This window comes from Calonectris borealis, chromosome 8 (assembly GCF_964195595.1).
Source record: "Calonectris borealis chromosome 8, bCalBor7.hap1.2, whole genome shotgun sequence".
NCBI classification, from domain to species: Eukaryota; Metazoa; Chordata; class Aves; order Procellariiformes; family Procellariidae; genus Calonectris; species Calonectris borealis.
The window spans coordinates 34,331,021-34,355,406 of record NC_134319.1 but is presented as its reverse complement, the minus strand read 5'-3'; the positions used below and the strand labels follow the sequence as shown (position 1 = coordinate 34,355,406).

At 43.0% G+C, this 24,386-nt stretch overlaps 1 protein-coding gene across 4 annotated transcripts in view; it reads right to left on the bottom strand.

Annotated features, from left to right (window-relative positions):
• C8H1orf21 (chromosome 8 C1orf21 homolog) overlaps positions 1-24,386 on the bottom strand; it is a 126,648-nt gene that overhangs the window by 42,382 nt on the left and 59,880 nt on the right. For all 4 annotated transcript variants that reach the window (XM_075156956.1, XM_075156958.1, XM_075156957.1 and 1 more), the window contains exon 3: positions 6,693-6,787. In XM_075156956.1, the coding sequence (XP_075013057.1) occupies positions 6,693-6,787 (95 nt within the window). The remainder of the gene's footprint in view (positions 1-6,692; positions 6,788-24,386) is intronic.

Genomic DNA, 24,386 nt, shown 5'->3' with positions numbered 1-24,386 from the left:
CAGAAAGGAGCTTGATATTACGCTCGTCACTCCTTCATTTAGTTACTTTTAAATTTTAATCCCCGGCTTTCATTTACTTACTTATTCTGTAGCTGCGTTTTGTAGCGGCGGCTTTTGTTCTGTGGTTTATTTCTTGAACTCGGGAGAGGAGCAGTCCGGATGGGAGCATCCCTGCGCTGGTCTGCGAGGAGCCTGTGGGACCTGTTTCCACAGACCTCCCTCGGGGCCTGAGGATTTGGCTGATGCAGCATCTAGGCAAAGTGGATGCCTCTCCTTGTGGGAAAACGTGTGGGGGAGTAGCCTTGCTTTGTAGCCCTCAACTTCTCTGCTCTCCTTTCCAGCTCTCAGGATTACAGGAGACGGAATGGGTGGGCGGCGCAGGAAGCCCTGCACGTTATCAAGTCTCCGTGCACATCTGGCCATGCTCACTTTGTCCTTTTATTATTCTTATGCCCCAGGAACTAAAGAAAAAGGGCGTCTCAATTTCTTTTTCCCCTCCCAGAATGACCCAAGCTGTACTTTTCAGTGTGTTTTTGTGCTTTTCTTCCTGCCTGGATTCAAACGCAAGAGCCAACAACATCTTCAAGCGTTTTGTTGAGCTGAGGCTTTATATCTGAGAATAGGAGAAGGGAAAATAGGGCAGCAAGAGGCAGAGAAGTTAATAGCCTCTCCTTTATATATAGAAAATACCTAGATATCCATCCCTGACAGTGGATCACGAGCCAACATGATGCAATCATCCCAACGCCTGTACCTGGAGCTGACACCGCACCAGCGGTGTGACATGGTGGTCTCCTGGATGATGCTGCATACAGCACCAAAAGCAAACGAGGGGTCAACACAGAATTTACCACGCCAAAACTCTTCAGGGTAGACGAAACCCAAGAAAACCTCTTCTTTCTAAGGGCTTGAGGGCTGTTGGTCACGGGCATTTCTGGTTTCTTTCCCCTTACAAGCAGAGCATGAGCAAGTTCTACCCTGGAATCGTGTGTTTCAAAACAAGCTATGGTTGCAAAATGGTTTAAAATAAATTATTAGGAAACTGCAGCCTGAAATCTTAGTACTGTAGTATACATTAATATGATACCAATTTTAATTTTTACAAAGCTCTGCATCAATGTACTACAAAAGTGCTGTGATAAATATATCGAGTTACGCATTTAAAACACAGCAATTCAAAGCTTATCTAGCAACAGTAAGCAGCAGTGGCTTTAAACACTTTAAAGTAGCAAATTAATTGTATTCCCACGCTTAAATTTCCACTTGTGGTATTTTGCATATGTAGAAAGGAAAGCACCACAAAACCCCCCAATATATTTAACCCCAGAGAGCGGTGGCTAGCTTATTTCTTTTAGCTATCTTATTTCTTCTTTTTTTTAGCGCCTAGATTGGGCAACTTGGCAATAGAATTAAAAAGCTATTTTCCTAAATCGATCTGGAATTCAGACATATGTCAATATTTGCATTGCACATCACAAAATGTTTATCACTGATGTATCTATAATACCTATTTTGCATACCTATTTAAAGATTTATATTATACACGGTAGCTTCCTTTTCACATATTACATTTTATATAATTACAGTTGTTTCATTCCTCATTTTCTGGTAGGCTTTTAATTTCACACACTTGATCTATCAGATACTACTGCCTACTTTTAACATATCACTGCAGAAACTGATAACTGGTGTTGAATACAGAGCTACGGATACCGAGGTTTTGCAATACTAAGTATTACGGAGCTGAATGACAAACGCAGAACAGCGGCTGGGCTGAGAAGCTCAACACATAGTTAGGAAGTAACAGCACACGCAAGGCTGACAAAAATTACATTTGCAGGTAAGGGGAGTGGAAATTTATATTTATTGGAAAAAAAAAAAAGGCAAAACATTGTTCGTGTTATTAAAGGCGGCGTGAGAGATAGCAAGAGCAACGCAGAGAGGCAATTTTCTTCCAACTCCAGCAGGAATTCATCTCAAGCTTTAACGTGCAATTTCACTACGGAGCTTCAGGACAAAACAGAGGATTATGCCCAATTGTTTTGAGGGTTTGGATAATAAAGCATAAAAATCCCAGTAAGTAGCCTTTTGTGCCAATGCAGACCAGGAAAAGATTTCTATTAGTAAAAGTTACAAAAACATCCAAAAACTAAACTGCAATAAATATCGAGTTAACTACCTAACACAAAAAAAAGTCGCTTTAGTCTCAGAGGAATCTGTACTATTACAGACCGTCTCGCAGGAAAACTGGTGCAGCTTATCAAGTTTGCCAAAGCAATGCTAAGCTGCATGAATACGCCACACCTTCTTATTCTACCTTTTCTGGCAAGAAAATTTTCCAATGGAAAGCCATTAGTGCTGTGAGAGTATGGAAATGAGGACAATTAAATCCGTCCTATTATGAATGTTAAGTAGGCTGTTATGATTGTACTCTGTTTATTTAATATGATGCTGTAGAGTTAAACAGTGAGTCCTTTCCAAACAAAAAAAGAATAGATCTTTAGAAATGGTGAACTGTGTTATTTATTCTGGTCATACCTGCTCATAGCAGGTATGTTTTAGAATAGATTTAGCCTTTTTAAAACATTAACACTTCCTGATTTTTAGCATTTTAGCTTTCCAAAGTAACAAACCCAGGTATGTGACATATGTGATTAGCCATGATGGCTGGTATTTAGGGCCAAAAAACCCCATCCAGATCTGCTGAGTGGTAAACTCAAGGTTGGTAAAACTCTCCTTGTTTTGGAGAACCCTTATCATAAACCACTTAAACACTGTTCAGTACTGAATTAACAACCTGAAAGATGGGGAAAGGCAGGAGAGCTCACCTCTGCCTCGGTGGGGTTTTGCTGAGCCGCTGTGGATCCACGGGGAGTTGAGATTTAGTTTTACCACGTGGGGGTTCATCACCTCACTTGGTACGTTGGCACCAAGCTGTGCGTGGAGACAGCATCGTCTCGGCTTGGCCTGAGCCAACAACCCTGCCGGAGCCTGACCCGCTGTGGGCAAAGCCAGCCCGCCTGCCTTCCCAGCCACGCCAGTCCAGGACCCCGACAAACCATCGCAGCCAGCCCTTCTGCTTCCCAATGTACAAATAACCATCACAGCTGCTTCTTCAGCTCCGGGAATAACACCACGCTCATGAGCTTCCATGCACAGTCACATCCCACTTGAAAATTAGCACAATTTCCATGGGTTTTTTTACTATATATAGTCCAACACTTGTGATTAAAAAACATATATAGTCTTGAAAACCAGTACAAATGACTTCTTTCATCTATCTACTAGTTCTTTACAGATCTGACTCAAACGTCCCTGTTCTAGCTGAGCAGCTATTAAAGCGCGTGGTGCAGAGTGCCAGTATGCAGCATAACCCCGGGTCTGCAGCACCTAATCCTGCTACATCCCATTCCCATCAGCAGGCTACAAGGATGTGTTAACGTCAGCTCAAGATTTTCCCCACCAAGGGCAACGCCACTGGCTTGACTTTGAGGGTGGAGATGCCCGGGCAAGATGCTCGGGAAGGTGCCGGGAGCCAGAGGTACCAGGAATGAAACCAGGACCAGAGAGATCCCAGCGGCAAGTGGAGAACTGAAGAAACAAACTGGGTAAAGTAGTGGATCAGGCCGATGGATACGAGGGAACTGCAGGAAAACAATAACTGACTGTGACAGAGTCTGAAACAAGCTTAGCTTTTTTATCTTGTCTTATTTCCATTTTTTCCCCCCTACATTTTAATTCAAGAAGGCTTTTGATTCTGCCAGAAGATATCTTCACATGGAGCATCTTCTGTTTCACCTGGCATACATCCCTAGCACAGCCATTCCCGTTGCCAATAGATCTGAGGAGTATTTCTGCCTTACAATGTCAGCCTTGCTCAAGTTTTGAGCCCTGCTTAAGCCTTGGGTTGAAGCTGAGAAGATGGTGATTCACTGACAGAGCCTTGTCCCTCCCAGGGACACCCACGCCTGTACCAGCCCATCTCCTGCTCTCTCTTTAAACAGAATAAAAGCCTGGGACCCTGACCACAGGACCCCAGTACAAAATGACAATTTGCCTGGTGTCTGCCATGTCCTCCCATTCTCTTTATCTACTTGCATGACCTTTTTTTTTTCCCTGACTCAGAAATACTGCAACACCAAAGGCAGAGATGGCACCACATCAAAGAGCCTAAGTTATAAGGGAAGCAGTTTTATTTTCGCTTCAGCAGAGGAGGTTTTTTTTAAGCAAGACTTCAAAATACCTTAAAAAAAGTAACAGCGATGATAATGGGACTGAAAAATTCGATGGCATCTGAATAAAATAATTCAAGCACAAGTCTCAGCGGATAAGGTAACCCACACCGCAGCAGTTCCCAGGGAACCGACTATAATGACATTCAGGTTATACATCTCATCCGGGCCGCGCTTCTGAAGGAGATGTGAATTAGCAGCCCTGTGACAATAAAGAAACGTGGGATTAAGAAATGAGAGAGGAAGGAAAAGGGCTGGTCGATTCTCCTACCGCCTTTTCTTGTTCCTGAAATTTCTGTTGCCTGGAAATGGCTGATGAGAAGATGGGATTACGGAAGCGCTTGCCAACTTTTCACACATTAAGAAAACTAAAGCCTGAGTGATGGGTAGCTTAACCCATCTTCTAAGCAGTGAACTAAAACATGTTTACTAAGGGGAACTCAAACAGTGAAACCCCTTTAAAAAATCCAGGAGTGACGAGGACTTGACAATTCGCAGGATTAAAAAGCTGCATACATTACAGACAATGTAATCTCCTTATAGTAAGATGAGGAAAAGGAAAAGAAAGACTTTTTGGTGTGCAAGATGGTTTTTGTTTTAAACTATACACATGCTGTCTGATTGAAGACTTCCTTGCGTTATTGTCTTTTTTTTTCCTCTCCCGATAGATATGACAGAGAAGAGAGCTATACCAGCCCTCCAACCCCATATTAAGTTATATTTTCCAACAAACTCATTGCTCCCATCAAACATGACCCCTCAATAATAAAATAATAAGCACTGTGCTGTAGAAACGTCTCTTCCTAAATTTAATCAGGCTAACAGGTGCTACAAGAAAGCAGGCACTAACAAAAGTACAAAATATCTCCATCTAGTTTTGAATACAACTTCAGCGACTTCTGCTGTGTCACCTCAGCAGACCTGAGCTTTCCTGAATTCTTCCTTGTTGTCATTCAAGTGGCATGTTATTCTGCAAATACTCTAATTTAAATACAGCTGAAGGCTAGTTTAAAATTTAACCTGCTAGACTTTTTCCATTTTTTAATCAAAAAAACTGAGGCTTGTGCTCATTTTTCCTTTTTCTCTGTTTACCAACAAAGCACTGGGGTCTCTAAAATGAGCAAAAAATTCTTGCAGTCACACTTCTTCCAGTTCAAAACGAACATGCTTACGTTGGTGATAATGCCGAACTGCACTGCAGATGCTGCTAATAAAGGTGATATTCTCAGCACTGTTTCTGAGGCACTAAAAAAACCCCAAAATCCTGCTGCAAGCTGAAGTTGCGCTGTCCACCGGCGCATCAGCAATGCAAAACTGCAGGCGGCAAATACCTGACCTGGAGACTGAAGCAGAAATCGTGCTGCGTGCTGCTCAACCACTGCTTGAGCAACGAGGTTAAGACAGCAAAATAAACTCTTCTATTGACTACAGGAATGCACGTGTAGTTTTGTAACGCAAACATGGGTGTCTGGAAGAGGGAAATAAAGTACCCAGGTTGCCTGGAGTTCACTTACATCTTCATTAAGGACAAATTCCCAAACAGTGGGGTTTTTGTACAGCTGCCCAATGATGGCAATAGGCAGATCCTCAGCTGGGGAGGTTATGGCTCCACTGAAATCTGCTGATGATGTTCCCCCTTCAGTCTTACTGACGGAGGGGAAAAAAACCCAATCTTACGTGAAGAAAAGCTGCAATGAATGAGTGGAACCAGATGTGAAATTTTGCACCCAACTGTTTTAATTGTGGGCTGTCTTCAAAAAGTTAAACTGGGCAAAGCCCCAGTCAGCCAATTACAAAATCAACATTCCTTCAGCTTTAGAAGAGAAGAAATGACTTCTCAGAAATGCCAGAAGTGACTCAACCATGATTTTTAAGCCGCTCCAACAGCATCCTAGTTATTTCAAGTAGTACTAAGGGTTTACCTGAGATTTCCTTCCCGTAAGTGGAACTACGAGCCAGCAAGGTGCTCAAATCAGGGAAAAAGAAACACACACAAAATGATTCTTGCAACTGCTGTGTTATGAACGTATTGCTTTTTCTATTCCAAACTCCCTTCCTTGTGAATTTTAAAATATGTAAAACCAGGAAGCACAGAGCAAATAATATCTACATAAGTAGGTCATTTTCTTAATGGCAGTGCACTGCTGGTTTACTACCAACTCGTTTGCAATATAGACACATACATTTCAAAGCATGTATATTCAGATCTGCAAAGGAAGTGAGCGAGTATAATCATGGAAGCACTCACTCCAAGATCAAGTAGAGCCTAATTCAGAAAGACAAGCAGGAAAAAGTCATATTTTGCACCTTCTATGCGAGCTTCGCAGAGTTTTATGACATTTTCGAGAAAATCCTCTTGCCGCGTGTAAGCTGTAGCTTGAATGTGCTGCACGTTGCATATTTCATTACAAAAGCAGAGCCACGTTATTTCATTAGATAAGTGATAAGTTCAATCCTTACCAAGTTTTCTTGGTTCCTGGCTGCTATTTTCTGATCATCTTCTCCCCCATTTTTCATGTATTTGACCTCTTCCACTGGTTTGATCCTATACTCATCTGAGCACCAAGGGAAAAAAAAAAAAAAAAGAAAAAAAAAATTTGAACCAGTGTAGTTCAGCAGCTGGGAAAAAAACCAAACTAAAACCAAAACAGCTGACTAGAAAAGACCCTAATTAAGCAAAGCAACTAAAAATTACATGTATATAGTTTCAAAGGCTTACATGTGACTGATACCAAGGAAGTTTTTCCTGACTGAAGCTTCAGTAAGAATTTCCAGGTCTGGCTTCCAGAAATTGTTCAGTAGCTCTCTGGTCTAATATAGCCACGGCACCACGAACAGGGGATGTTCGGTATGTACCCTCCCCCAAATCCCTAGTTTTCTGTATATGTTCAATACAAATAAGTTCTTTGCTCCTGCATCCTCCCTGGATTTTCATTATCAGTGGGCAAACAAGTGATGTACAGCAGTTACCAGAGAGAGGAGTCTGCTCGTGGATGTTCCTTGCATTGAAAAAACCTCTTTTGAAAAGCAATGCTGATGGAGGATATTTAAAATTTAAGTTAGAAGCTGGGAAAAAAAAACCCACACCAAAAACCAATGCTTTTTTTTTTTTTTTTTTTAAATTTTTGTTTTTCCTGCACTGTTTTAATGGAGCTAAAGCAAAAGGTACACAATGCACAGTCGTATAATGATTTCTGGAGAAAAGGCCCCATGCTGACTGTCTTCCTCTCCCCACTCCCCCACCACGACCATTTTTCCTGCACGTGAATGTTACCCAGATAGAAATCCAGTGTAAAAATAAGTAATAAGAAAAGTAAGATTCCTGGTTTGCCCTTAATATTTATCAGCTAGGCGTTTCGGCTCTTCAAATAATAAATTCCCAGCTCCAGTGCCAGCATGGAAATATTATCTAACATACATGTGCTATCCCACAGTAAACAGCCTCACCCAAAGCTTGAATAAAGGGATTTTTTTCTTTGGTAGGACAAGATGGGATTTGGGGAAAAGTGATTCTTCTCTCTAGCCTGCGAATGCAGTGCTTGCAGTACCAGCGCTGCCTTTTCTCAGCCACTTTTTCCTCTGGTTTTCTTTGTAGCTTGTGAATCTATCGGAAAAACACCCAGAGTTTTGCACCCACACTCCTCCAGTCAGGATATATAGTGCAGAAGAGAAACTTTCTCCCACCTAAGTGGAAAATGTTAATACAAAATGAAATGAGACATAGTACCCTGGGAATAAAAGGCAAAACCTCAGCAAATTAAAAGAAACCGCACAAACTTTATTCTTTTTCGTTGGGTTTTCAAGCAATTTATCTTACTTGCTAAGGGAAAAACAAAACACAAATGGATTTTTCTGGGTTATTGTATTGTTAAAAAAAAAAAAAAAAAACAAAATTATTTAGAAGGAAGCTTGTTTTCAGGAAACCGTTAACCACAGAGTGTAGAAGTTAAATAAGCCTAACTTTGAAAAACAATTTTTTTTTTTTAAAATACAACATGGTTTTACACTTGGCCTAGTCCGTATCTATATGCTTTTTTTATTATAGTGTTCAAATAAAACTGCGAATTTATCAAATAGCAGCATCTCAGATGCAGAGTCTCAAAACATATGGAAGAATTTAAGACAATATTATAAGACTGGTAAATGTGAGCAACAACTCTGAATTTTTTTTCTTTTTTAAATGGAATTTAGGTAGTCTGGAGGTGACAATTCATAAAACCAAAAAGGCTGAACACAATAAAACCTGGGAATTGGAAGTACTTGATTGACTGCAGTATCTAACTTAGATTTCTCTCACTCCTTCAATGATCTCTGTCGTGATTAGCAATAAAACCCACATGCAGAAAAAGCATAAAACTCCCACGGTTGCATGTACGGATCTGAATAGGAAAACAGATGAGAAAGAGAAAACAGCACAAAGGGAGTTTGCACAACCCACGGCTAGTCCACCTTAACTAAAAGGAGGCATGTTCAACCCAGCCTTGTAAAAAACGAGCGAGGTACGGAGGTCCTGATGTTCAGTGGCAAAAATAACCTCTGAAACGTGTCTCCTGCTTATTCCAAGGGATTAGTTGTGATCGAACCCCGAGCGCACACCCGGGCAGCAGACCATCCCGCGCAGACTGTACGTAAGGGATGCTTCCTTGGAAGACGTCGTCTCTCGTAGCTAGCGGACCAGGGCACTGATGAGCCCACGACTGATTATCAGCATAATCGGATTTAAATGTGAAAGTTTGATACAGTTCGATAGGATGGAGGCAAGGCGGGAAGGAGGGTGTTTGTCAGAAACTTAATTCTGTATTTCTTCTCTAACTAATGCAAGAGGGTGCTGCCAGGCGTCGCTGCTCAGGTGTCTGAGCCGAGGACTTGCTGGTACCTGGCTTCCCAATATTCGTCATCACCATCACGACAACACTCTTGTAATTACTGCACCATTACTACTTACAAATTTGTGCTGCTTTTACTGGGCAAATAGAATAGAATAGAACAGACTATGTCAGTTGGAAGGGACCTACAACAATCAGCTAGGCCAACTGCCTGACCAGCTCAGGGCTGACCAAAAGTTAAAGCATTAAGGGCATTGTCCAAACGCCTGTTGAACACTGACAGGCTTGGGGCATCGACCACCGCTCTGGGAAGCCTGTTCCAGGGTTTGACCACCCTCTCGTAAAGAAATGCTTCCTCATGTCCAGTCTGAACCTCCCCTGGCGCAGCTGTGAACCATTCCCAGGCGTCCTGTCCCTGGACCCCAGGGAGAAGAGCTCAGCACCTCCCTCTCACGTCCCCTCCCCAGGAAGCTGTGGAGAGCAATGGGGTCGCCCTCAGCCTCCTTTTCTCCAAACCCGACAAGCCCAGCGTCCTCAGCCGCTCCGCACAGGACATGCCTTCCAGCCCTGGCACCTCCTCTGGGGGCACTCAAGGACCTTCCCACCCTTCTCAAATGGTGGGGCCGCGCCAACGCCGAATGCAGCAGGACAATCCCCTCCCCTGACCGGCGGGCCCTGCTGCGCTGGTGCACCCCAGGATGCGGTTTGCCCTCCTGGCTGCCGGGGCACTGCCGGCTCCTCTCGAGCCTGCTGCCCACCAGCACCCCCAGGTCCCCTCTGCGGGGCTGCTCTCCAGCCACTCCTCCCCCCGTCTACACTTGGGCCCGGCATTACTCCGTCCTAGGTGCAGAATCCGGCATTTCGTCCTGTTAAATTTCAACCCGTTAATCATAGCCCCATGCTCCAATCTATCTAGAGCCCTCTGCAAGGCCTCCTGTCCCTCAAGAGTCAGCAGCACCTCCCAGTTTGGTATCATCAGCAAACTTGCTAATGGTGCATTCAACTCCTGCACCCAGATCGCTGATGAACAGCACTGGCCCTGGGACTGGGCCCTGAGGAACACCGCTGGTGACCGGCCGCCAGCCAGGTACAGCCCCATTCACTGCAACCCTTTGAACTCGGCCTTCAGCCAGTTCTTCACCCGCTGCTCCGGGAACCCGCTCATCCCACAGCTGGACAACTTGGCCAGAAGGACGCTGTGAGGGACAGTATCCAACTCAGAGGACCGGGCAGCCCAAGGTCTATCAGTATTATTAAAGCATTGAATGCCTCTACTTTTTCTTCATCCCTGTTAGTCAGGTGACCATCTTCAACAAGCATCAGTCCAACGTTTTCTTTAGACCTCCTCTTGCTATTAACTTCAGCAGAGATCTCCCTGAACTGTGTAGGATTCGTAAAGAGAATAAATGTTAGAGAACCTGTGGACAGAGTCAGGCCAGGCGAGGGTAAGGATTACGACATGGACCCGGACATTTAAGGAATACTTGAGCTGCCCGGGCAGCCTGTTCCCACTCTTTGTGGTTGTGTGAATTTCTAGGCTGCGCTTCCTTTCCAGCTTCAGCTCCACACGAGTCTCTTTAGAGATCATTATCCACAAAAGTTTTCAAAAACATAACTTCAAATTCACATTGAACATGGGCACAGATCCTTCAAACACTGCACCGCTTGCCAGATGCATCAAGTAGCCCTGAAATGGCAGCAAAGAACTTTGCACATGTTTCTTGTGTAATTTCCAGGTGTTGTGTATTTACAACAGGGTTAGTAAACGTGCTTTCCCCCAAGATTTTATTTATGAATACAGTAATATTCAATTATCTGTGCAGCGTTGCACAGCTGGTGTTACTCTTCCCTCCGTCCTACCAACTGCAGAAGTGCAGATGCCTGGACAATTCATGCCTGAGACATGCAGCAGCAAAAAAGTTTCCAAAAATAAAACAGTCATTTTTCATTACATTTTCGGGAGAAGTTGAATACACCATGCCAACTAGCAAGTCTTAATTCAGACAAATCCATCTTCTCCTTTGGAGAATATAGATAAAAGAAATTCAGGAGGTCAAAGTAGAAGACACCTGCTTCTGTAGATATTGGTAGAATTACTCTTTTAATAGGAAGTGTCTTATTAAATTATTATTAATCTCATGGCTCTATTATATGGTATGTGTTTGGGCATGAGAAATCTCTACTTGTATCTCAAAATTCGATGCAATCTAAAGCTGACGACCTGCCTTACAGGCCAAGAGACCACCTCCTGGGGACGAGGCACATGGAGGAAGAAGCAGGCTGAGTGGCCAACACTCAGGCTTCAGTGCCTAAATAATAAATGATTAACAGACAGGAGTGCCAAGCAGCTAGCAACTCCATTAAAACCCACGTATTTTGAGCAAGCGGTGCACGTAGCAGTATCAGACAAACAAGCAAACGCTGTGGAAAGTGAGCAATCAACCTAATTTCAGCTAATGGGAGCAGAAGAGAGGACTGAGCCATGAACAACTGATTTATCAGATACTCACAGAGATGAAGGGAATGGATCAGCAATGTTAACTTTGAAGCAATATTATTACTCAGAAGCTCTCGTAATTTCCTATCACAGGCAAAATATTTTCCTTAAAATAGGGAGCACAAATACAATATATTGGCAACATTAGCTCATATTGAGTAGTCACTTGCTGGAGGCAGGTATAAATAGATACGATTCCACTTTCAAAGGGGGAAAAACCCAGCTAAGTAATTATACTTCCACAGAAAGAAAAAGCAGGAGTATCCAGCTGACTACAAGCCCTATAGCTTCCAAGGTATGACAAGGGATACCTGGAAATATCCACTTTCTGAACCAGCTAACCCACTGAGGAAAAACCCCACCTCTAACTAATTTCAATAGCCATTGAACTAGGCTGCTTAAATACAAGTAACTACCTGAATCATAGCTAAAATGTCAACATTTATACCTGCAACCTTCCTGCTATCTGAGGAGAAACACTGAATTTTGCTTGCAGGTCTCCCTCTGGCATTTACAGTACTCCATGACACAAACTCTACCCTTCACATTCATGTTGAACTCCCATTTTTTTTTCCTTGGATCAAGCTAAGCTGTAAAATCTCCTCATTTTTTATGTCAGTAGAGACCTGGCAAGAGAAATGCAGAACAATTCCTGAAAGCAATGGGACCAGTCAATATTTAGCCCATTCCCAGCCAAGACTGTTGACTGCAATAAGCAGTCAACCAAAAGAGCAACCGAAGGGTCCAAAGGAGAAGGTGGTAGCGAGCAGCTTGGCTAGGGAGGACATTTCTTGTTGGTGTAACAGAGGAGAAACGAGTCTGATGCATAACACCTTGCTCTTCACAGATAAGACAACATTCATTATTTCAAATATACTAAATGTAGCAGTTAAATTCAAATACGCATTTGGAGAAGACAGGCCTTGCACTATATTATGTTATTATTGGGAGGACACAACTATATATAGATTTTTTTGACTAGGTGAAGATAAGATAGATAAGATAGATATAAGATCAGGTGTTCAGCAACCACAAATTCTGGGCTATTTATGAGATTGTTCTTGTCCTAAAGTTACTGTCAGGATGAAAGCGCTGCAAATGCAAAAGCATGGATGTTTAAGCAACAGACAGACCTTGAAGTGTGTCATGGGGTGTATGGTCATTAATGGCTTTAAGTGAATATGAAAATTAGATTAAAGACCAGTTGGAGGAACGGGCCTTTGATGCCTTCCCTAAAGGTAACACCTTTAGGTATTTGCAAAAACTGCTAACCAGGTTTTGCTTGATAAGGTAAGACTGCACCCGGAATTGAAGTAGTAAAGGACGCTAAATTCACCTTTTGATTTTTACCTTTTGATTTCTACTAAAGTAAACACACCATTTTGAGATATTTTGGTCTGAGCGATCAGAAACGAACCCAGAGAAATCCTGAAATGCTAATTCGGTCCTACTTGAGCTCAATCAAGTCTGACAGTCAACAAGACCTTTAAAACTGTAAGAAGTTCAGGATAAATGAAATTATACAAAGTTCTATGCATATTTACCTTGCTCTATCTTGCTCAAGAGTAATACCTTTTTTCTTTTCCAGAATACAGTTTTACATCAAAAATGAACAAAAGTGAAACATCTCTATGCTTCCTTCCTGTGCAAAACTAAAAATCGAGTAGTGCATACAATAAAAATTTTAGGACACTATCACTCAGAGTGTGGTATATCATATATAAAGAGAAATACATCACTATGCTCCTTTCACATGTGAAAGTAAAAATCAAGTACTGTCTTCCACTGTGCGGTATATTATATAAAAAGAGATGATTTCCATCAACTCAAATGGGGGGGAAATGTGTTTACAGGACTGCCACAGCGAATACCAAGTTGAAAAAAAGCAGCCCAACTGAATCAAAAGAAAAACACCACAAATGAACCACAAATAAAAGACAGAAATATTGTCGAGCATAACACCCACCACAAAATCCATCACAGGATATAAAGCAGAAAGCAGTAACACCTCCAGCACGAAACTCTTTGGAAGGGCAAGGGAGGAAGAATTCTTAAGTTGAATATGCTGCAAAAATTCTCAGTAGGCAAATCTTATGAATGAAGATCTCCATCTGGAAACAGATAATTCTACTCAAACATGTCACTCGGTTGCCATGGCAATGTGACAAAGAAAAACAGCACTCATTAATAATGATTTCAGTGATAAATGAGCATATCAACTTATAACATTGAAACAATTACTAGAGGGGGGTAAAAAAGAAAACTGTGGTTGTTCCTACGAGAAAAATTTCTTCAGCACTTCCAGACATCACTGTAAGTGCCATTACCACAGCAACATTGGTAATGATGCTATTTCTGGCTCAGTTAAAAAAACCCAACACCACAAAAAAGCATAATTCCATCAAATATATCTGGACTCACTTTTAGAGTGAGTGACTTTTAGAGAAATCTTTTGTTAAACATCAAGTCTTAAAAAAATAAATTAAAAAAAAAAAAGCTGATTTACATTGCATTCCCATTTCCGACATCTAAGGACAAACAGATTTGGCTTTGCTGTCATCAACAGGGACGACGGGTGAGCCTCTCTTCTCTATTTTTAGTGACATATCAAGTATCAGACAGGAGGTAAGTGGTACTTCAGTCACACCACCAAGAAGAAAGTTTCTAACCACACCTTCATTTTCCTGTGCTTCGTATTTTTCTTTAGTATCTCTTGCCTTTCTATCAAAGGACATGCCAAGATTTATCCTTCATCCTTAACAAAACACATGTCTATTCTGTAAAATATGAACTTTTTGTCTAACAAATTCCTCTGTACCATGCTTATTTCTGCCAGGCACGGAAAGTACTTCTACTGCTGTGATCACAAGGAATGCCACGGATCAAAGATTCATGTGCTCTCCTCTCTCAAAGACTTGAAAGCTAAAAACTGTATTTAGATAAAGGACTGAATTGCTCTTTCTAAAAATATTTGTTAAAAATCGTAAGAGATATGCTGAAACATATAACAGCAGGTGAGCCACTTAGATGCTGAACAAAAAACATGCCAAACATCATCTACAGTGCCATGGCAAAGGAGGAATACCCTGAGCTCCACAGCTCCACTGGTAGGACGAACAGTGGTGGACTTAACTCTAGAAAGAGCCAGAGCAGACATCAGGAAAAATCATTAACCGCAAGGACAGTCAAGTACTAGAATTAGATTGCTTGGGTGGTTGCAGTTTCCATCATCAGAGGTCTTTAAAGAGTCGTCAGCCTCAACTGCCACAGGTTAAAGCCCATCCTGTTTTGGAGCACAGGAGGGACGAGATGAGCTGTTCAGACTATTCCAGCTCTGTTACTGTATGCGGGTATCAACTGCCTGGATACCAGCAAAAGCTATGTCAAAGATCAAAAAAGAAAAAAAAAAAAAGGTCAACAGTTAGAGAAAGAAGTTGCAAAAATCCTGTAACCTAATGTTTCTCGAACTAAATACTAGGTAATGGAGGATGTCTCAGCTATCTTCTTAGCTCCAGCTTCAAGCACTCTAAGCAAGCAACATCTACGTAGTTGTTTTGATTCTACATGGTTATTTTGATTCTGACTTAATTGCTGAGATTCGCAGCTGCGGGGGTGGATTTCCGATCCACCTGGATGTGGGCTGAGAGTGAAATTTCATCAGAGATCAACCAGCATTGGATGAGCGCCCATCGTCTTCCTCTGCCATCAATCCTCAGAGCTATCAACTCCTGGGCAATTCCAGATCCCAGTGATCATGTTGCTTTTACTAACATGAACTAAGTAGAAAAAAAATAGCTTAGGAAATAAGCCAACCCATTTTTTGCAAAGGACTATCTGAAAATGCTCATTCAGATTTCCCAGATGAAGCTACCTGTACCTTAATCCAATCTAAAATACAGCCACTGCTGGAAGCTGAGGCAGTGGACACCACCAGATATTAAACAGAGAACAGGTACATGAACAACACATCAATTCTGCCAACAAAATATAAATCATCTGACAGAAAAGCTGTTTAAAAATCTGAATGTACTACACAGATCGCAGCACGTCAGCAAAGACCACCCTCAAGTATTTTTTCTTCTTCCTACACAATCCTAACACGTGTTAACTGGGAATGCTAACTACTGCTTCTGCACAAGGCAGATGTGACTGCTAGGGTTGGGTTTTGGGGGCAAAAAAAGGAGACACAGACATTCAGTATAACAAAAACCAGACCCTACGTGGAGGACTTCTGCAGTATCGGAAGGACTCTTGCCCTAAAGCTAGGCAAGACAGAGGTTAGTTCTAAGCCGTTGAGCAGTTCCTACTACAGCCCCACAGCACACCCAGTGCTTTATGAAACATTAACTCCCTCTAGGGTGATGCCTACTTGAAACTAAATTGGAAAATTTTAGCAAATTCCCTTCTAGTTTATCAAGCTACCCCTTTCCAGGCCCAAATCCTGACAGCTTTCAACAGCATTCCTCTGGGACCGACAGGTTTGACAGGAGTGCAGCTCCATTAACTTTAATGGACGTCATCTTGATCTTTGTTGCTGTAGAAGCACAAAAACTCATATTGCCATATTAACCCATCCTTCATTAATACTGTCAGGCGTTTCCAGTGCTGCAAACTGCCTGCAGCTCTCAATCCTTTGGGTATCTCTGTCCTCTCACACAAAAGGTCCAGCCTGACTTCTGCCTGAGGGAAAAGGTGCCATTCCAACACCTGCGATGCCACTGCTCGTCACATGCCTTAGTTTATGTATCTTGGGTTTTCCCATTTCTTTTCCCCCGGATCCAATATAGTGGCAGACGATGAAGCCATAATTTAGCTCTCTTCTTTCTCTAGGTTTAATTTTTGAATTTGGCACGTGACTTGCAGAGACACAGCGCTGTGTGCGGGACACGAGTACCTGAATCAAGGAAGCCATTACTTGGTTTCTTCTACTACTCGGTTTCTTCTTGGCCAAAAAGTCCTCAAAGCTACTTTACATTTGGACTGTCGCATACTGTGAAAACTATAGTTGTATGTATAATTTTCTATCACATTATGCATAAAGGATCATGTTAACTAACCTTGCACCAGGGGCACAGGTCCACTACAGAGTATCTGCTAGGTCTACCTCTGTGGTAGGTAGGTCAGAGGAGTACTTTGGCAGGGGAAAAAACATACGGGTGTGCAACCAATAGAGTTGTTTTGTGGGAAGTAATTTTGCCGTAAAGATTTCTGCTTCATACGCCATCTCTCTATTATGTGGAAAAAAAATGATAACTCACCCCGGTTTGCACAACTGACTTCCTTGCATGCAGGTCATCCATCCCTGGGTCTACAGACCGAGCGGGGAGGACAGTTCACCGGTCAGGGTATAACCTAAAGCTTTTCCTGCTCTAGCTCAGACTTCCTCCATGCTCCTTGGGGTTAATTCTCTTTACGTGAAGAGAAGTATGGGAAGATGCATGAACAAGTGGGAGACAGTGAGTACCCAAAACCACTTGAAAAACAATTCTTGGGGACAAGGGGGCTCATGGACGTGCGTGCACGGGGTAGTGGGAGGATCGGAAATCTTAAACCCCCCTGGAACCTGTGAAAGAAGGCAATGCTCTGCTGCTGCTCTGCTCCATCATGGCTCCCTGACAAGGTCAGGGACCCTCCGGCCAACTCCACCAACGAATCCCTCTGGCTAGGTACATGCTGCCAGCGGCGGGTTCAAGCATGGGGAAATGGACCACAACCTTAGAGGCCATTTCATTACCTGAGAGAGACTCTTAAAAATACAACCTCAATATCCTAAAATCCAGTTATTCCTGAACACCCAATTTCCCCCTCGCTTGCACAGTACCATTTTTAATTACACAATCCCCAGATATTTTAAACTCCCATTTGTATTTAAGATCTGAGGAAACTCTGTACATAAGATGGTATTGAAAAAACAGCCACGTGATCGCATAATTAAAGACTTTTGTGCACTCGTCTGTAATTAAGAAGCCAAAAAACAGTGCTGGTAGTGTGCACTCATAACTGTCTTTCAGCTACCCAGATTTTTGCTTGCTGAAACTATATAACTCATATATATACATATACACACACAGGGGTTGGGGTTTTTTTTTGCATTTAATTAACACGTAACTTTGAGCCAGACACCAGCTTGTTCAAAGGAAACCATTTCTCAGGTGGAGGAGATTACAGCCACGGTGCTCGGCAGGAAGGATGCTCAATAAATGCAATTATCTAGCCCACTAAAAAGATCAAATTGAGAAATGAAAGCAGGAGAGGAAACAAGCAGCAGAGAGATTAATTAAAGGAACAGACAGAAGGAAAACAAAGGGTCTGTGCCTTGAAAATATTGCTTTTCATATGGAACCACCAGGTAGGTTTTTGGATCGAGGTTGCACTGTCCTGCCCCAGCATCCCCACGCCACGACACGGGAGCAGCACAGGGCCGGTCCTGCACAGCCCTTGCAGCATCTTGAAGGAGCTGCAAGTTCAGCGTTTCCAAATCACTTACGACATTTAAACACCACAAACTTATTTTTAAACAAAATTGCGTGACCCTGACCTGAAGAAAACACTCTGTGCCACTCAGAAACGGCAAACGCAAAGCTTGAAGAATTGGCTTCACAACCTCTTTGTTGTGGAAGGGAAAGACAAGAGAGAAGAGGAACGGCTGGGGAGCAAACCTGCAAATAACAACATAAAATGCAACACAAGAAGGGCTAAAATTTTCCTCTGATCCAACTAGGTGGCAAAAACCTAGCAAGTTTGTAGGCAGTGGTGGTAAGACCTCCTCAGCTGCGGTTGCCGTTCTCTCGCCTCTCCACGCCGCATCCTGGAAACTATCTTGATACTAACCCAGAAGTTCTCACCTCGGCCAATAGATAGCACACTGCGGCCAGGTTGGAAAGGCTACTTCAACTCCATTTTACTGTTCCGTTTTTAAATTCTCCCTTAGAAAGGAAAAAAACCCACCAAGCACTAAATATTTAATTATTTTCAGGTTTTTCAACATCATTAACAGAACTCCCGGTCTCTGCTGACCCTCCCCCACATCTATGTACTCCATTGGAAAACACCATTTTAGCACAGAACCTGTCAGGGACTATTCAGATTCCAGGAAAAAACCTAACTGACCATTACTGTGAGCATCCCCTGTACAACGATGGAGATCCTGCTCCTTACAGCCCCGCTAACGTATTGACCAATTGCTCTAGACACCAAAAACCTCTCCTGAATTGAGCCGCCCCAAGAGTTCCCTGGAAAACCCCAAAATTACACATTTCCTATTATTAAAATCATAGAATCGTTTAGGTTGGAAAAGACCTTTAAGATCATCGAGTCCAACCATAAACCTAACACTGCCAAGTCCACCACTAAACCTTGACCCTAAGCACCACATCTACACGTCTTTTAAATACCTCCAGGGATGGTGACTCAACCACTTCGCTGGGCAGCCTGTTCCAGTGCTTCATAACCCTTTGGGTGAAGAAATTTCTCCTAATATCCAATCTAAACTTCCCCTGATGCAACTTGAGGCCATGTCCTCTCATCCTATCGCTTGTTACTTGGGAGAAGAGACCAACACCCACCTCGCTACAACCTCCCTTCAGGTAGTTGTAGAGCGCGATGAGGTCTCCCCTCAGCGTCCTCCAGACTAAATACCCCCAGTTCCCTCAGCTGCTCCTCATAAGACTTGTGCTCCAGGCCCTTCACCAGCTTCGTTGCCCTTCTCTGGACACGCTCCAGCACCTCCATGTCCTTCTTGTCGTGAGGGGCCCAAAACTGAACACAGGATTCAAGGTGCGGCCTCACCAGTGCCGAGTACAGGGGCACGATCACCTCCCTGCTCCTGCTGGCCACACTAGTTCTGATACAGGCCAGGGTGCCGTTGGCCTTCTTGGCCACCTGGGCACACTGCCGGCTCATGTTCAGCCGGCTGTCAACCAGCATCCCCAGGTTCTTTTCCACCGGGCAGCTTTCCAGCCACTCTTCCCCAAGCCTGTAGCGTTGCATGGGGTTGTTGTGGCCAAAGTGCAGGACCCGGCACTTGGTCTTGTTGAACCTCATACAGTTGCCCTCAGTCTATTGATCCAGCCTGTCCAGGTCCCTCTGCAGAACCTTCCTACCCTCCAGCAGATCAACACTGCTGCCCAGCTTGGTGTCATCTGCAAACTTACCGAGGGTGCACTTGATCCCCTCGTCCAGATCATTGATAAAGATATTAAACAGAACTGGTCCCAGTACTGAGCCCTGGGGAACACCGCTTGTGACCGGCCACCAACTGGATTTAACTCCATTCACCACCACGCTTTGGGCCTGTCCATCCAGCTAATTTTTTATCCAGCGAAGAGTTTGCTCCTCTAAGCCATGAGCAGCCAGGTTCTCAGGAGAATGCTGTGGGACACAGTGTCAAAGGCTTTACTAAAGTCTAAGTAGACAACATAACTAAAGTCTAGGTAGACCTTCATACACTAAGTGGGTCACCTTGTCATAGAAGGAGATCAGGTTGGTCAAGCAGAACCTGCCTTTCATAAACCCATGCTCTCTGGGCCTGATCCCCTGGTTGTCCTGTACATGCCACACGATGGCACTCAAGATGATCTGCTCTATAACATTCCCCAGCACCGAGGTCAGGCTGACAGGCCTGTAGTTCCCCGCATCCTCCTTCTGGCCCTTCTTGTAGATGGGCGTCACATTTGGTAACCTCCAGTCAACTGGGACCTCCCTGGTTAGCCAGGACTGCTGATAAAGGACTGAAAGTGGCTCGGTGAGCTCTCCCGCCAGCTCCCTCAGTACCCTTGGGTGGATCCCACCCGGCCCATAGACTTGTGTGTGTCTAAGTGGTGTAGCAGGTCACTAACCATTTCCCCTTGGATTATGGGGGCTTCATCCCGCTCCCCGTCCCTGTCTTCCAGCTCAGGGGCTGGGTACCCAGAGAACAACCGGTCTGACTATTAAAGACTGAGGCAAAAAAGCCATTAAGTACCTCAGCCTTTTCCTCATCCTTTGTCACTACGTTTGCCCCCGCACCCAGTAAAGGATGGAGATTGTCCTTAGCCCTCCTTTTGTTGCTAACGTATTTATAGAAACAGTTTTTATTGTCTTTTACAGCAGTAGGCAGATTAAGTTCTAGTTGGGCTTTGGCCCTTCTAATTTTCTCCCTGCATAACCTCACGACATCCTTGTAGTCCTCCTGAGTTGCCTGCCCCTTCTTCCAAAGGTCATTAACTCTCCTTTTTTTCCTGAGTTCCAGCCAAAGCTCTCCGTTCAGCCAGGCTGGTCTTATTCCCCGCCAGCTCGTCTTTCAGCACATTTTTTTAATACTATATTTATCTATAGTATTTATGTATATTATATATATTATTTCATTACATTTTTTTTTATTATATTGCAAATACATGATGAGGTGTCTTCAGTACCCTTGTCAATAAAAAAGCCGATTCCTCTTTACTTAACAAGCAATGCCATTCTCAATCAGTCAACTATTAAATGAGATTGTTGCCCCGCAACGTATGACTTGAAATGGATTTTCACATCCTTTCTGGCATAGCAACTTTCTTCCGTTAATATTAGTCTATCAAATTTTCACTGCTCATGTACCTGAAAGAATATTTGTAAAACAACAGCTATTTCATTTTTATTAACTGCATTATGAAAGGGACAGAATAATTATCCAGGACCAGTAACGTACTGGAGATTCATGAGGAGCACAAATGTCTCCTCATTGCTAGTATTTCTGTAAACCAAGAGGGCTACTGAAAACTTAATTTATAAAATACAGCACACATTCCGAGATGCAAAAAATACAAAAGTTAATTACATTACTTTACTTACAGGCCATCCAAAGAGCTACAAAATTAACCTATCAGAAAGATAAATATTTTACTCTGGTTATAATGTTCAGAGTTAATTTCTTATCTCTGTAAGATGCCTACTTCCCTGAGCAGGATCCACGTTGCAAAAGCTTTATCTAAAGCCCCCAAAGCAAACACCTACCACCCACACGGTGCTGACAGAGGTGTATCGTTCAAGCAATCAACGGTAACGATGGGAACACCCTAAGAAATTTCCGAACTGGAGTGACGCCGGGCAGCGAGGGACTGCTTGGCTCACAGCCCCATCCACTCACAGGAGATGTCTGGTTTAACATCTCCATCTCACCGTATATGCCAAGCCACAAAGTAGCTCCCAATTCTCTGCAGCATGTAGTCGGTGCTCCTCCACGCCGTCTCGTACTGTTAACGATATCCTCCCTTGTCCCTACTGTCATCACGAACATAACCCATTTATGAGACTAGAAGTACTCGTCCCCGTTCGCTGCCTGCTGTCTTGCAACCACATCGAAGCCACTCTGTGCAAATAATACGTGAACACGCACATTTAGGATATGCTGGAAGTGCAGAGATGACCGGGTGGAAAAGAAAAGAAAAAGAAATTTTAAAAAGCTACTGATTTTCCATGTCTCCTCGCCTTCCCTCTGGGCAACACTTTTTAAAAGAAAGCAAAATATCAATGCGTGTGAAAAAGGCAGTTTTTAATAATAGCTAAAAAAAAAAAATCAAAATAAGAAATGTGTGCTTAGAGCACTTATATTAGATGAGCACTTTCAGCCTAAAAAGATCTCAAGATGCACCCAGTTCCCACAGTTAGAAATTCGATATATACTTGACAACAAAATACAGGGGATAAAATGTATGTAATTTTAATTCATGAAAAACACCCACACCCCCTTTTTTCCCTTTGATTAGACCAAGATCATTCCTGAAACCATAAATCCTGAAACAAAGGCGACTTCATGCTATTTCCCAGTATCGCAGAACATGAAGTGCTCCACGCCTCTGTGGCCTGAACAGCCCCTTGCAGCGCTCCCGTTACAAGAGCAGAAAGGAAATATATAATTTAAGAGCACCCTAAACATGATCCTTTTTGCCAGAGTCCCCCCTCATACAGATGAGAAGAAAAGGCGCATGGCAGGGCATGATTACACCCACTCAGCAGAAGCCAGGCTTTGTTTTTATAACCCCATAAGGCAGCAATCTTAACATTTCCAATTTTTTCCCAATTTTTTCCCAATTTTTTTTGGTGCAAGCTCAAGACAGAGCACTGTCAGTCTTGGGCCTCAGACCAGGGACAACATGAGACCACTTGGTTATAGGATTTATGTAAAATACTCATGACAGCACAGTGTTTTGGAGAAGTACCTAATGGAAAAATGCCTTTTACGTCAGCAAACGGATGTAGTCCGACCACATAGGGCAACGAAGCATTTTAGCAGCTTTTTAGAAATCAAAGTTTCATAGCAACTAACCTGTAAAGGCATCTTTGGCTGTGTATGCGAGGGTACACAAATACTTACTGGTCCGGTATCTTTTCCTTGTATTTAATAGGTATTTCTACCAGTGGATATTCCTACTATAAAATTACAGCCCTGTGTTGCTGAAATGAATACGCATCCGTGCGGCTTCACAAGGCTTACCGGGAAATCGCCCAGACTGAGGTTTTCCTGGCCAAATTTCAGTCTTTGGGTTTGGTTTTGTTTTGGTTTTAACATTGTGGCCCAGTAATACAACACTTGGAAAATGACAAAAGGAACGCTGCAGTAACTGCAAGTATGTGGCATTTTTACCACGATTTTTCCTCGTTTGCACCTATAGGTAGGCAATGAACACCAAGGATTCTGCCTTTAAAAGATTAAGTAAAAAAATAAGTTTGTCTGTACCATAAAATAAACGGATTTCCTCCAGCACCAAGGCTGCCAGAAAATACATCCTGGCTTCTTTCTAGCAAATACCAAAGGCGGATGCGTGCCCCTATTTATAGTACACTAATGCAATTGTGAAATGCATACCCTATGCACTTTATTTGTATTCAAGTTTGGCTATACTCTTCATCGAGCTGAGCAGCTTGTGGGAAGGGTCATTCCCAAGAACAAAACTACATATACTCTGTCCACGTATCAACTGCTTACAGAGACTCGGGGTGCCCCCAGAACCCCCCATCCTCTGGTACATCTCCTTCGGGTGCTCTGGCACCGACGGGCAGGTTGCAAAAGGTGAAAGCTTACATTAAACTAAGAAGCAGGGAAGTTACGACCTGCCTGTGATTAATTTCTCCCCCTCAAAATGGGGATAACAACTGTTTCTCCACCTTGGTTCACCTTCTCTCTTTATACTATAAATCCCCACGAAAGGTGCTGAGTCTGATTGCGCGCGTACCATGCCAAACCCAGCAGACACCAGTGGAAACCCAGGCACTGCTGCAAAGCAGGTAACAAACAGTGCTGTACCAGAGGTCTGTATAAATACAGTGCATTTACACCACGTAGAATGACACTGCAGAATAATTCCCTCATCTAATACCATGACAAGGGGTTGTAAACATTGCAAGGCGATTAACTGCCCGAAGAAGATAACTATAGAGTCTGAAGGCTATCTAGTTAATTTATGGGCACCTGCTCTGCTTTAAGTCCAGGTCTTTTTAAGGTGTCAAGCAATTTCAAATTCTTTCCTACGCAAGAGAACAATTTACAAAATTATGGTTTCACAAAAAATAAAGTAGGAGTCACCCCCTCTTTCTTTAGTTTTCCTGTTGCAAAATTATCTGCACACATTTTCAACCATTCCAAAGCTAAGCTAAACGTTTAAGTCAAATGTTTGATGTTGAACCACACAATAAGGTTAAAGGGCTGCAAAGAAGAAGGATACTTTGCATCTTCTGGCTAGATAGCAAACATGGTTTAAACTACAGGGATTATTTTTTAAGCTAAGGGCCGTACACTACTAGATCAGCTCAGTCATCTGATACAATAATCTCAAAAAACAGCAACAAAAAATAAGAACTTGTTTTGTTAAATCT